A 13850-nucleotide genomic window follows, 5' to 3' on the forward strand; every position below is an offset into this window, starting at 1 on the left:
TTTTAAAAATTTACAAGATGGTCATTATCAATTTTGATATTTTTTCAATTTTTGTAATGACATGCGTGGCACCATATCATCACATTGGACTAAATTTGAGAAATATTTTTCAAATTCCAAATACAATTTATATCATCTGCCATTTAACTTTGACGAAACATGTCAACCAACTTGAATGGGTAACGTATATCATGTTTCGAATTTTAGTTTTGTTGGTATCGAAGGCCGTGAAATTTTCTTATCTATGAGCTTACCCACTGAGATGTGCATTAATCTTCAACTATTTGCATACATTATTCGCCATGATGTTACATATATGCATGCATTGAAATGCTATCTAACTGTCGATACCCTCTTTGGGCCGAAAAGGGTTGAAACTACAGGACGGATTACAAGTTTACAACCCGGTGTTTGTCAAGTTTCATCTCATTTTTCGTTTCTAGGGAACTCGTCGGGGTTGGGGTCGGAATAAGTCGTATTCATTTGAATGCTTCTGTACTCAAACCAATTTGAGCTTAAGCGTAACTTTAATAGAAAAGTGCCCAGAATCCGACCTCAGATTAAAAAAGAATACTGCCATACGTCTATTTAAATAACATAGCTTTTCTAAGGGTAAATACATCTCTTGATACCTTAAATTAGTTTCAATGTTCAAATTGATACTTATGATTTTTTTTTGTTTAAATTGGCAGTTGAATTCGACTTCCGTCACATGTTTTAGCCCATTTTTTAATTAAATAGTTGGATGACCAAAAAAAAAACTTATTAATAGTTAGATCATTATTTTATAATTTTTCATAATTAAGTGAGCGAAAAAGAAATTTATTAATAGTTAGATGACTACTAGTACAGTTTATCCAATATAATTTTAAATACCCTTACCTTGTTAAATGATAACCTATTTTCCAAATTTTAGGTTTTAAGGTTTTGGAATTGTTTGTCGAGGGAAGAAGAATTACATGGTTAGGGATTTAGGTCTCCATATAATTCAATCAAAATTTCAAGAGTTTGAGTCTTTGATGCCGATAAACTTATTTATTTGCAAAAAAATAAATAAAAATTATATAAGGAAATTGACATGTCTAATATAAAGTTATTGATCTTTTCCTAATTCAATAACAATAACAAGATCATCATGGCGAGAGGCTTTCTCGATTTATCCTTGGTTGCTCGTTAAACGAGTTACTAGACATTGGGATAAGCTTAAGAAATGGTTGAACAATCTCGGAGGTTGAGGCTACACTTAAAAGGGGTGCATCGGAATCCGATATCGAATAATTACAAACACTTCTAAAAATCAAATTGTCACTTTCAACTCGACTTCCTCATTGCTTTCATGACAGTTAAAAATTGCCGAACAAAAAGAACCCAATGACGGTTTCTGGTAGCTAGTTGGGAATTATAGGTGATTACTATTTTTATCACCATTCGGTTAATGTTTACTCGTTACCGTTAAGTCAGGTTATTTCCCAAGTAATGTATGTCATCTCGACAATTAAGTCAGAGGCAATAACCTGACTTAACGGTATCAAGTAAACATTAACCAAATGGTGATAGAAAGAGTAACCACTTATAATTCCCAACCAGAAGTCGCCTTCGAGTTCTTTTCTTCCTGCAATTCTTGATCGTCATAAAAGCAATAGAGAAGTCGAGTTGAAAGTGACAATTTGATTTTTAAAAGTACTTGTAATGATTTGATAACGAATACCCATGCACCCTTTCTAAGTGTAGCCTCAGCCTCCGAGATTGTTGAACCATTTCTTAAGCTTATCCCAACGTCTATTAACTCGTTTAACGAACGGCCATGGATATATCGAGAAAGCCTCTCGCCATGATGATCTTTTTATTGTTATTGAATTAGGAAAAGGTCAATAACTTTATATTAGTTTAAATTTCCTTATATAAAAGTTTTTTTTTTTTGCAAATAAATCAGTTTATTGACATCAAAGACTCAAACTCTTGAAATTTTACTTAGATAAGTTGAAATTTATGACGATGAACAAATTTGGTTGAAATGTTAAATAAATCAAATTACGGGACCAGATACTCAAATTTTATAAAAAAAAGTTAAAATTTATATGGAGGAAATTATTTTATGTTGTTTAATTTTCTAATTATTTTCTTAGTCTGGGTTCTTTATTTTTTGGATTTTTGGTCCTTCATTGATTTAATACTTTTCACTGTGTTTTATGTTAAGGTTTTTGTTTTGGGTTATGTGGTTTTTCTTGTTATTGAATTGATTTAAGTATTAAGGGCTTGTTTAAATTAAATGGTAAAGTTGAAGGGCTTTTTCCATAATTTAGTCAAAATGTTTCACATTGTATTTTCCATGAATATTTGTGTTGATTGCTTGATTTTAATGAAATTTAAAAGAAATAATATGCAAAATGAAAAATATAATAAAACCAATTTGCCAAAATATACACAAAATACTAACACTTACAAAATTATTTAAATTATTTTAATAAGATTATAATATTTTAAACTTTGAAAATATTAACACAAAAGCAAAACATAAAACTCTTGTAGTTAAATGAGTGACGGAAAGCTGACATTAGTTTCATTTTGATCACTCAATTATTGACTTCCTTCTATTTTGGTCATTCAATTATTAATTTTTTGATTTAATCACTAAACTTTTCGAGATTCTAAAAATTAGCCATTTAATGTTTACACATTTTATCAATTTGATATTAAATATAAAAAATCTGACAAATTTGGCCCTCAAAGTTTACAAAATTTGTCATTCTAGTTTAGATTCTAAAAATTCAATAAATTTAGCCCTCAATATTTACAAAATGTCACATTGTGCTATTTGATTGGCTAAAATAGCCAAGAATTTTTTAAACCCTGTTAAAAATTTAGACCAAAACCCATAAGGAAACGATACTTTAGGTGCTAAAAATAAAATTTAGCCCTCAACATTTACAAAAACTTTAAAAATAAAAATTTTTATTTTGTAAATGTTAAGAATTAAATTTATTGAATTTTTAGAATTTGAATTAAAATGAAAATTTTCATAAATATTGAGGGCTAAATTTGTTGAATTGTTTTATATTTAGGATCAAATTAATCGAATGTGTAAACATTAGAGGGTTAAATTTGTTATTAGACCAATAAGAAAACACACACGTTAGCCTTTTGTCACTCACCTAGCAGCAACTACTAGAAGAGTGACTAAAATTTTAATTTTGAAAAGTTTAGTGACGGTAAAAGTACTATAGAGACCCTTGCACCATGAGTCAGGTTGCATTTTGCTCCATTTACTTAAAATATAAGCAAATTAGTCTTTGTATGTTAAATCAAAGAGCAAACTAGTTAGTTTAATTAAAAATTTAATCCATTTCTATTGTTAAAAAATAATGTAGCTGACGAAATAACCAAACAGTTACACGTAGCGTGTCATGTATCAAGGGTGAAGCAAGAAATTTTTTTTGGGAGATCGGAATTAAAATGTATATTTTTACGATAGTAAAAATATAATTTTGTTATTTTAATAGCCTATATCTTTATAATTTTAAAAGATTAAACCAAATTTTATCATTTTTAGGGGGCCTAAGTGTAATTTTACCATTTTTAATTTGAAATCTTATAAATTATAAAAGGGTCTAAATGGAAAATTTTCCATTTTAGGGGGGACCGGGCCACTGCCATAGCACCCCCTAAAATGGTAAAATTTAAATTTAGGCCCTTTATAATTTATAAAAATTTAAATTAGTAATGGTAAAATTACAATTTGCCCCTCAAAAAATGATAAAAAATTAATTTAACCCTTTAAAAATTGTAAAGATATAGGCTATTAAAATGATAAAAATTACATTTTTACTATCGAAAAAATATACAATTTAATTCCGGCCTCCCCAAAAAAAGTTTCTAGCTTTGCCATTGACCCCTACCAGCCCCTCTAGTTTCACCACTATCATGTATACCTCATGTCAACATACAAGAACCGATTTTTAACAATAGAAATAGATAAAATTTTGAACAAAATGATCAATTTGCTCTTTGATCTAACATACATGGACTACTTTGATCATTTCTTAATTGAAGGAGCGAAACACAATCCAATTCTTAGTATAAAGGCTTCCATAATACTTTTACAATTTAATGACTAAATCGAAAAAAATTACAAATTGAATAACCAAGATTTTCGATTCCATGGTCTTTCTTTGCTTCTCTTCCCTCGTCTATCTTCTAAGGTCATTTTTTCTTTATAATCATGTATGTATGTATGTATATATATATATATATTCTTAATTTATTTATATGCCAATTTCACCCTTTTGAACCTTTTAAGGAATTTTAAATCCTTCCAATGTGAACACAAGATTTCATATTGAAATTCCATTTATGGCATTCATTTATGCACTTGATTTTAAAAGGAAAGTGAGTCATTATTTAGTAATAATTAACTAAAAATAGTTATAATTATGATTTTCATGCCATATTTAAAGCTTGTTTTAATTTCCTAATAATTAACTAAAATAGTTTGTAATTAATTGTTGTGCATTAATTACTTAAATATTAATGTAACGTCAATTATTGTTAAATTTTTATTTCTTTATTAATTGTCCCAATTTTTGAGAAATTAATATTTTAACCCATATTTATGTCATTTATTGAATTTTACTTCCAAAATTCAAGCTTGTTCAATTAAATCCATCTGTTAAGCAAATTTGACTTTCATTCAAAATAGTATACAATAAAAAAGGTGTAATGACAAATTTAGTTCTTAATATTTATATTTTTTGTCAATTTGGTCGTTATTCAATTTTTAGCTAAATTTGACCTTCAACTTAAAAAAAAAGAGACAAATTTGACCATAATCCTTATAAAATAGTCGATTTTTTTTAAATATTGACTAAAAATTAAATTTCTAAACATAGCAACCTACATGGCAATCCACGTGTACTTCATTTTTTAAAATTTTATGAACTTTATATTTTTTGGATATTTTAATATTTTAATAATTTTAAATTATTTATTGATGTGATATATAAGATTAGCATGCGAACATCATTCAAATTTAACGTTCTAGTCTCGTATTCATAAAAAAATTATCTCTTTTGAAATGTTAACGGTTAAATTTAGCTAAAAAATAAGATTTAATTGACAAAAATGTAAAATTTATCACTACGCCAAAAATAGAAACCGACTATGTATTTTGAGTTAATTAAGTATTACGATCTAGATTTTAGTTCGACAAGTTCAACTACTTAATCTAATTAGACAACAATCAACGGTCATATTAAATCGAGCTACTTGGATCTAATTAGACAACGGTCATCGATCATATTAAACATTTGAATTATTTTTCCAAATTGGAATCGACAATGATCAAATTAGATTTGAATTTATCGAATTAAATTCCCATAGATTGCAATCTTACTTGCTTTTACTTCAAAGAAAAAAAAACCCGAAAATAAGTTTAATTAGTTCACCTGCTTCTATTTTTGAGAATTTAGTCATTTTACTTTAGTCATTTTACTTGCCTGATTTAGAAACTAACGTCTAACAAAAACACCATTAATAAAATTGTTGTTAAATTAATATTAGATTTAAGATTTTAGTTTGACGAATCAATTATGGAGTTTAATTAAAAAGATCATCGATCATATTAAATTTAGATTTTTCGAGTTAAACTCAAGTAGATTACGATGTTACTTACCATCACATCAAAGAAAACAAAATGGCACAAATAGGTTATATTATATCACTATTAAAACATTTGAAATTTAAATTTCTATTTTTATTTTTAATAATTTTGTCCTTTTACTTGCCTAATTTAAAAATTAAAATCCAATCGGTAACACTATTAATAAAATATTTGTTAAATTTGAGTGCGTTATATTTAAATATTAAAAGTAAGATTTAAAATTAAAGCCCTATATTTAAAATAATTATTACGTAAGATTTAATTTAAATTTGAAAAGTTTAGAATGTACAGGGACTAATTTTAAATTATACCTGGAAATAAAAGGAGTAAAATATAATGTTGTAGATCTCTTATTACATATAAAATTTTATGTATTAATTTTCCCTTTTTCTCTGTTTGGCCCTTTTCCCACCATGTGAAATCATATCCTTGTTTTCGATTCCGTTTCACTTTTAATTAAAAAAAAAAAACTATTTCATCATTAATTCCTCCCAATTTCCTTCCTTATATGGAATTTTTTGATTTATTTCCATTTATTCTCATTTTAATTTAATTTTTTTAAAAAATCTAGCGCTAGATTTTCAAGTCCCTGAGAAACTCCATCATTTTCCGGCTATTTAAACTACTGCTGTTGTTGTTTTTTGTTTTCCATTTTTCTTCACCAAATTCTCAGTTCGAGTTTCAGTAATTTTCTTTTTATTTATCGTTTCCCATTTGTTTTCAGTACACCTCTTTTTTTTTTTCTTCTTCTTCTTTTTCTAGTTTCAGATCTTTGCTTTTCTTAGGGTTTTTGTTTCTGCTTGGGTTTTAGTTCCAAAAAAAAATAGAGATTTAGGGGTTTCTTTTGGAATTTTCCTGAGAAAATGGAGAAGGACAAATCCCCAGGCTTGCCACCGCCGTCTGGTCGGTATACTGGGTTTGCGGCCGTCGGGAATGTTTTGAACTCAACTGGATGTTTTGGTCAAAGTTCTGATGCGAATCGTTTTAGTCAGGATATTAGCAAAATGCCTGATAATCCACCAAAGAACTTGGGTCATCGCCGTGCTCATTCTGAAATCCTTACTCTTCCTGATGATATTAGCTTTGATAGTGATCTCGGTGTTGTTGGGGCGGCTGATGGACCGTCGTACTCTGATGATACGGAGGAGGATATGTTCTCTATGTTCATTGATATGGATAAGTTCAATTCTTCTTCTGCAACATCGACTTTTCAGGTTGGTGAGTCGTCAGCCCCCGCCGCTGCTCCGGCAACTGCTCATATGGCTGCTGCTGCATGGACTGGGATGAATGGTGAGAACCAGAGTGTTACTGTTGGGTCTTCGGAGAAACCGAGGGTTAGGCACCAACATAGCCAGTCGATGGATGGGTCGACCAGTATTAAGCCGGAAATGCTTATGTCCGGTTCGGAGGAAGTTTCACCTGCTGAGGCTAAGAAAGCTCTGTCTGCTACTAAGCTTGCTGAGCTTGCTATTATTGATCCCAAGCGTGCTAAGAGGTATCTCTTTTTTTTTTTTTCTTTCATTACAATTTCTTATATGTATACTCAGTTGATTGAATTGGAATATATTGTTAGCTTTTTTAATTATGAATTTAGTTAAAAGATTCATGCTTTAGAAGGAAGGATTGCTGTTTAAGGAGGTAGGGATTTTTACTTTTTTTACTATGATATTTGTTTTAATGACGACACAATTCTGTTTTATGAGTTTGGTGATTATATTTTGGGATGGAAGTGTGATCTAACTCATGGCTGAAGTTATATCAGTGTGGTATGTGTTAGTGAAAGAATTGTTCTACTTGCTCAAGGTAATAATTTGTCGTTAGCTTAAATCCCAGCATTAAGCCTTTTGTATTGAGTTCCATGTGATGTTAATTTGTTGTTAGCTTAAATACCAGCATTAAGCCTTTCGCAACGAGTTCCATGTGATGTTAATTTGTTGTTAGCTTAAATCCCTGCATTAAATGTTCGCAATGTGCTCCACGTGTTGTTAATTTCTTGTTAGCTTAAAGTCCAGCATTAAGCCTTTCATGACATGTTCCACGTGATATTAATTTGTTGTTAGCTTAAAGTCCAGCCTTAAGCCTTTTGTAACGTGCTCCACGTGAGGTTAATTTGCCGTTAGCTTAAAGTCCAGCCTTAAGCCTTTTGTAACGTGTTCCATGTGATGTTAATTTGCTGTTAGCTTAAAGTCCAGCCTTAGGCCTTTTGTAACGAGTTCCACGTGATGTTAATTTGTTGTTTGCTTAAATCCCAGCATTAAACCTTCTGATGTGCTCCGCGTGTCATTAGTTTGTTGTTAACTTAAAGTCTTGCATTAAGCCTTTCATAACGTGCTCCACATGATGTTAATTTGTTGTTAGCTTAAATCCTAGCATTAAGTCTTCTCCAATTTGCTCCACATGTTAGTTTAAAGTCCAGCATTAAGTGATGTTGTTACTCTTTTTTTAGCTCAATTCCCAGCATTAAGCCTTTCACTGTCATGGCAAGGCCATCTTCATAAAGATGCCATGGCTCAGAGACTACTTAACTAGGTTTTAACTTGAAGCTAGCTTGAAACTAGGGCAGTTGCCTAAGTTATTGTTGGCTTTTTTATCTTCCCTTGTTCGCATCTCTTGGTAACCTCCTCTGTCCCCTCTTCTTCCCTTCTCCTTAAAAGAATCTTCCCCTTTGTATTAGACTTATCTTTTCCACAACAGGGATGATTGTTGTTACCCTGATTTTTTTTTTCCAATTTGATGCCACCTTCTTTTTTCTTTTAAAAAACAGGATCTGGGCAAATAGGCAGTCTGCTGCTAGGTCAAAGGAAAGAAAGATGCGATATATAGCTGAACTCGAAAGGAAAGTTCAGACGTTGCAAACTGAAGCAACATCACTCAATGCCCAGCTGTCTCTGTTACAGGTGGTTTCATAAGCTCCACACCCTCTCCTTGATTGTGTGCCAAATGCTGTTATATATATTGTACCTTCAGATATATATTATGATTTTGTGTTCTTTTAACTTATTTAGATCTAATGTTTCATATAACTCTTTATCTGGTAACTATTAACAGAGAGACACCGGTACTCTGACTGCTGAAAACAATGAGTTGAAACTGCGTTTGACAACAATGGAGCAGCAGGTTCATTTGCAAGATGGTGGGCACCTCTTGAGAACTTGTTAATTTTAAATACCAAATACCAATATGTTTGCTTTATTGCATCTTTCCGTATACCTTTTTTGTGTAGTCCTCCTCATCTTGATGGAAAAAAATATCATGGGACAATATGCTATTTCATGATGATGTGAACATTTTACATGTGAGAATCTGGTTGAATGGACATTTTTAGTTTTAATAATACAATAAACAAGACTCTTGGAGAGATGTTTCAATATATGCTTAAATTGTTATTTAGTTTATTGAATTGAGGCGCTTTATTTTATCTCTTATAACACGACGAGGTTCATTATTGATGACAACCACGAGTAAGCAATTGTTGTTGTTGTTGTTTGTAAACAATTGTGTTTTTCATTCTTTCCACTGCACCTTTTTAAACGCTTTTATGTACTTCTGCTACTTATTGCCAAGATTTGAGATTATGTAATCATTGGTATGGACGTGTGTGTATAGGGTCACACTGGTCGCATTTTAAGGCTATTCTTTCTTGGCTAGACTAAAAAATCCTGCTTGCTATTGATTAATTTGGCTTTTATTACTTTATTTGTGACAATGTGCTAGTAACGATATGGATATGTATCGAATTTGAGAGAAAAAGTAGGTATTTATTTTGAATGGCTGTATGACCCTTTGACTTCAGTTGGAAGCAGATAGTATATACTATAACCTTTGTTGGACTCCTAATTGCACTAAATGTAGCATGTTTAGGTGAAACCAGTTTCAATTATATTTTTGCACTTGCATATCGAAGTAAGATCTCTATAACATGGCTGATATAGGTTCTGAATATTCAATCTTTGTGGAGTTGAGCTCGAGCTCTAGCAATTCGAGTTTGATAAGAGAGTAAAATGTTTATCGAGTGAAGCCTGAGTAGATTACAAGTAATACCCCTAGCTTTTGATAATATGTGTTTTACTCAACTGTACCTCAGATTCCTTTCCATGCACAGAGACAGTATTTACTATTCCGATGTACACGGGTGGTGCATGATGTAGTTTTTCCACTTTTGGTTTATGTATCAGTTATTATGATGTAGTGAGTAGTTTTTTATGTGGTTTTGTATACAAGTTATGAATATAAATGCCTCTTGTTCTACTACCATAAACATGGGATTTATGTTTGAACTGCTTTAATTATCGCTCATATTCATGATTCTCTTTCTTTTCGTTGTTTGGTAGCATTAAACGAAGCGCTGAAAGATGAAATCCAGCATCTGAAAGTACTGACCGGCCAATCTATACCAAACGGTGGACCGATGATGAATTATGCGTCTTATGGAACTAATCAACAATACTACCCCAATAATCAAGCTATGCATACTCTGCTAACCGCGCAGCAGTTCCAGCAACTTCAAATCCAATCCCAGAAACAGCCGCATCCATTCCAGCTGCAACATCAAACGGGGGACATGGGAGTTAGAGGTCCCGTGCCAACCCCTAACCACAAAGATGCTTCATCGGATGTCAGCTTGACAGCATCAAAGGATTGATGGGTTAGATGCCCCTATAAGACTTGGTATTTTGGGTTCCTTTTTATAGATAGGGCATATGTTCCCTTCCATATTTGTTGTTTCACATCTCTTTATCTCTCTAGGCCTTTTTTCATATAAACTTTATTTCTAGGTTGTTATATTTACATGTAGGTGGAGACTGAACTAAGATTTATATATAATATTATCCGGTATAGTTTTACTGTTTCCGAAATTGTCCGATTTTTGATCTGTTTTGTGCCCCATTTTTGTTGCTCAGCTTGTTGTGTGTCCTGTTACGTGGATTTGAATGCGTCTGATATGGGTATTTGGGCAAAAGTACCACGGAGGCTTGCATTTTGTTCCTTTTACTAAAAAAGATGGGTAAATTTGTTCTTATACATCAGATTAAAGAGTAAAGCGGTATTTTTTTATTATAAAAAACTCAATTTTGACTTACAGTGATAAATTTTTAACAATAAAAAATAATGAAATTGTAAACAAAATAATCAATTTGCTTTTTGAATTTGCTTACAAGAATTAATTTATCCATTTTTTTGAATAGCAAAGGAAAGATGCGATTTTACTCCTAATATAAGGATTTTTATGGTACTTTTGGGTATTTGTCATGTTTTTTTTAGTTTTTCACATACATAAAGCTAAAGTACCACGTAGGGCCTTTGCTCTTTAGTGAGTTTGAATGGACGGTGCGATGTGTTTAGCTTAATTTTTATCTCACGCTACAATATTATTATAATATCTAATTTTACCACCAATGTTATTTTTACACTAATCGCAAATAATACAAAAGGCGATGTGTGACTGGTTAAGTTTGGGAGATCGTAATACAAAATAGTCATGCTCTTTAAAAAAGATAAAAACAACCGAGTTTTTGCGATTCGTAATTCTAATGGTGAGTGGATTTAAGACCTGGAGACACTTCAATCTGAGGCGATTAGCTTTTTCAAAAATTTGTATGGAGAAAATCCTGATCATCTCATGGGAAGTTTGCCCCTAATGCCTTCCTCCAGCTTGATCTTGTTCATACCGAATTTTTGGGTAAATCAATTATTGATGAGAAAATAAGGGATGTTTTTTTTGACATTAGTGATGACTTCAATGCTTTTTTTTCCAGAAACAATGCAGTACGGTAGCGGGAGTAGTTTGCGAATGGGTTAAAACAATTTTCGCTAATGGTACTATGGATTCGAATTTAAATAACATCCTGATCGTTCTTTTCCCTAAGATTTCAAATTCTGAGAGCTTTACACAGCTCTGTTCTATAAGCCTTTGCACGGTTCTTTATAAGCTTGTTATAAAGACAATAGCTAATCGCTTCAAGCTTATTTTCCCCAAACTTATAGCTCATGAGCAGACTGGATTTATTGCCAGAAGGAATATCACTGACAACATTGTCGTCACGCAAGAGGCAACTCAATCTATGCGAAGCAAAAATAAAAGGAAGTGGATGGCGATCAAAATCGACCTAAAACAAGCGTATGATCTATGGGATTTCATCGATGTTTCATTATAGGCGGCAAGTATCCCGGATTATCTTAGAAATGTTATATTATCTGCTATTACTAACTCTACCTTGCAGGTTTTGTAGAATATGGAGTCCCGTCTAATAAATTCCGGCCGGTCAGAGGGATTCGATAGAGTTGTCTACTTTCTCCCTATCTTTTTTCTATGGGTAAATTACACCCATGGCCACTTTTGTTTACCTTAGGTTACATTTTAGTCACTTATGTTTGAAATGTTACGTTTTTGTCACTTATGTTATCGTGTTGTAATATTTTAGTCACTGAGCTATTAATTGTCGCTAACAGTGTAACAGTAAGTTGACGTGGCACGTTAAATCATCATTTCAAACAAAAATTTTATCGATCCCCATATTTTTTCATTTTGATCAATTTAATTTTTTTTATGTTCTTTAATTTTTTTCTTTATTTTCCATTATCTTTTGTTTCTCCCTCTATTTTCTTACCTTCTCCATTTCTTTTAACATATCAAGAAGCCGAATTGGCAGTGAAGAAATAAGTCGAAAACCATCATTGCGTATAACCAAAACCCATAAACCCATACCATGCTTTTTTCTTCACTGCCAATTCGACTTCCTGATATGTTGAAAGAAATGGAGAAGGTAGGAAAATAGAGGGAGAAGAAGAAGAGAAAGGAAAATAATGAAAAAAAGAAAGAAAGTTAAAAGAACATAAAAGAAAAAATTAAATTGCTCAAAATGAAAAAAATATAGGGACCAATTGTATAATTTAACCTAATTTTTTTTGTTTGAAATGATGATTTAATGCGCCACATTAGCTTACCGTTATACTGTTAACGACAATTAATGGCTCAATGACTAAAATATTGCAACACGATAACATAAGTGACTAAAACGTAACATTTCAAACATAAGTGACTAAAACGTAACCTGAAGTAAACAAAAGTGACTATGGGTGTAATTTACCCTTTTTCTATTATGCATGAAATGGCCTGGTCACGGTATACATAATGCTATTTCAGTTGGGGAGTGGGGTCCTATACGTTTGTCCAGATCATGACCTACCCTTTCTCATCTTTTTTTTGTTGAGGATCTTGTCATCCTTTGCAAATCAGATTTGAAGCACGACAGAATCTTTATTAGGATTTTAGCACAATTTTGTGAGTTTTCATGTCATAGAATCAATGCTCAGAAGACTAATATTTTCTTTTCAAACGGAGTGGATGAGGCTACAACAGAAATATCAGTAACTCGTTCAGCTTTCAACGGGTGCAAAATCTTGGTTACTATATGGGAATTCCTCTTTTTCACCAAAGAATAACTAATATCACCTTATACTTCGTTGTGAAAGAAGTTTGCAAAAAGTTGGGATGCTAGAAAGCTATCCTTTGTTGGTCGGGTTACCTTTGGCTCAATCGGTTCTCTTGTCTATCCCTAGCTATTTTACGCAATCATTAAGGGTTCTTGCAAAAATCTTTGAAGAGATTGAAAGCATGGTTAGGAAATTCATTTGGGGTTCTTCCGATGGCAAGAAGAAGATGCCCTTAGTGGGATGAGACTCGATATGTTAACTAAGAGATTGCGGAGGGCCTCGAATGAGGCAACTACGTGACCAAAATACTGCTTTTCTGATGAAACTTGGATATAATATTGTGGCAACTACTGATGCTTTATGGGTTCGTGTAATCTGTTCAAAATATGGGATGAAGGAGAGTATGCTGAAAAATATTGCACGAGGCCGCAGTTCGTTCCTTTGGAAGGCTATCTCAAAAGTTTGGCCTCTCTTATGAGACAATCTGATTATAGGGGTGATGGAAACAACATTAGATGCTAGAAGGATCCTTGGATATTTCCAAGTATAGGACCCTTGATTAATCATATACTTGTCTCAGATAATTTTGTTTCAAATTGCTTTCTTAAGGATATGATTAAAGAGGAAGGCTCATGGAATCTTGAACTTTTACGTGGATGGATATCGTCTGACATTATACGATGTATTGTGAGTGTCCCTCTACCGCATCTTTCAGGGGGTCCAGATAGGATTTCATGGTGCCATACAACTACATGTGGCT

The 13850-nt window shown here is 32.1% G+C and overlaps 2 protein-coding genes across 2 annotated transcripts; both read left to right on the forward strand.

The window, feature by feature from the left end:
- The first annotated feature begins 6060 nt into the window (after positions 1–6060).
- Positions 6061–10512, forward strand: LOC105796381 (probable transcription factor PosF21). Its single transcript, XM_012626080.2, has 4 exons — positions 6061–7151; positions 8421–8553; positions 8705–8789; positions 9988–10512. Exons 1-4 carry the CDS (start codon positions 6520–6522, stop codon positions 10296–10298), a joined length of 1161 nt encoding a protein of 386 aa, XP_012481534.1. The 5' UTR covers positions 6061–6519; the 3' UTR covers positions 10299–10512.
- Positions 10513–11083: 571 nt separating this feature from the next.
- LOC128039611 (uncharacterized) lies at positions 11084–12529 on the forward strand. The gene is made up of 2 exons (XM_052627784.1): positions 11084–11336; positions 11413–12529. Exons 1-2 carry the CDS (start codon positions 11277–11279, stop codon positions 11809–11811), a joined length of 459 nt encoding a protein of 152 aa, XP_052483744.1. The 5' UTR covers positions 11084–11276; the 3' UTR covers positions 11812–12529.
- Positions 12530–13850: the final 1321 nt, after the last annotated feature.

The sequence above is a fragment of the Gossypium raimondii genome, chromosome 3 (genome assembly GCF_025698545.1).
Source record: "Gossypium raimondii isolate GPD5lz chromosome 3, ASM2569854v1, whole genome shotgun sequence".
NCBI lineage: Eukaryota > Viridiplantae > Streptophyta > Magnoliopsida > Malvales > Malvaceae > Gossypium > Gossypium raimondii.

What these genes read in the sequence shown, in the direction of transcription:
- LOC105796381 (XM_012626080.2), top strand. Translation starts at nt 6,520, where the DNA reads ATGGAGAAGGACAAATCCCCAGGCTTGCCACCGCCGTCTGGTCGGTAT. An exon ending in GATCCCAAGCGTGCTAAGAG is followed by an intron (nt 7,152 to 8,420) that starts GTATCTCTTTTT and finishes TTTAAAAAACAG; the next exon opens with GATCTGGGCAAATAGGCAGT. An exon ending in CCCAGCTGTCTCTGTTACAG is followed by an intron (nt 8,554 to 8,704) that starts GTGGTTTCATAA and finishes AACTATTAACAG; the next exon opens with AGAGACACCGGTACTCTGAC.
- LOC128039611 (XM_052627784.1), top strand. Translation starts at nt 11,277, where the DNA reads ATGGGAAGTTTGCCCCTAATGCCTTCCTCCAGCTTGATCTTGTTCATA. An exon ending in TGTTCATACCGAATTTTTGG is followed by an intron (nt 11,337 to 11,412) that starts GTAAATCAATTA and finishes TTTTTTTTCCAG; the next exon opens with AAACAATGCAGTACGGTAGC.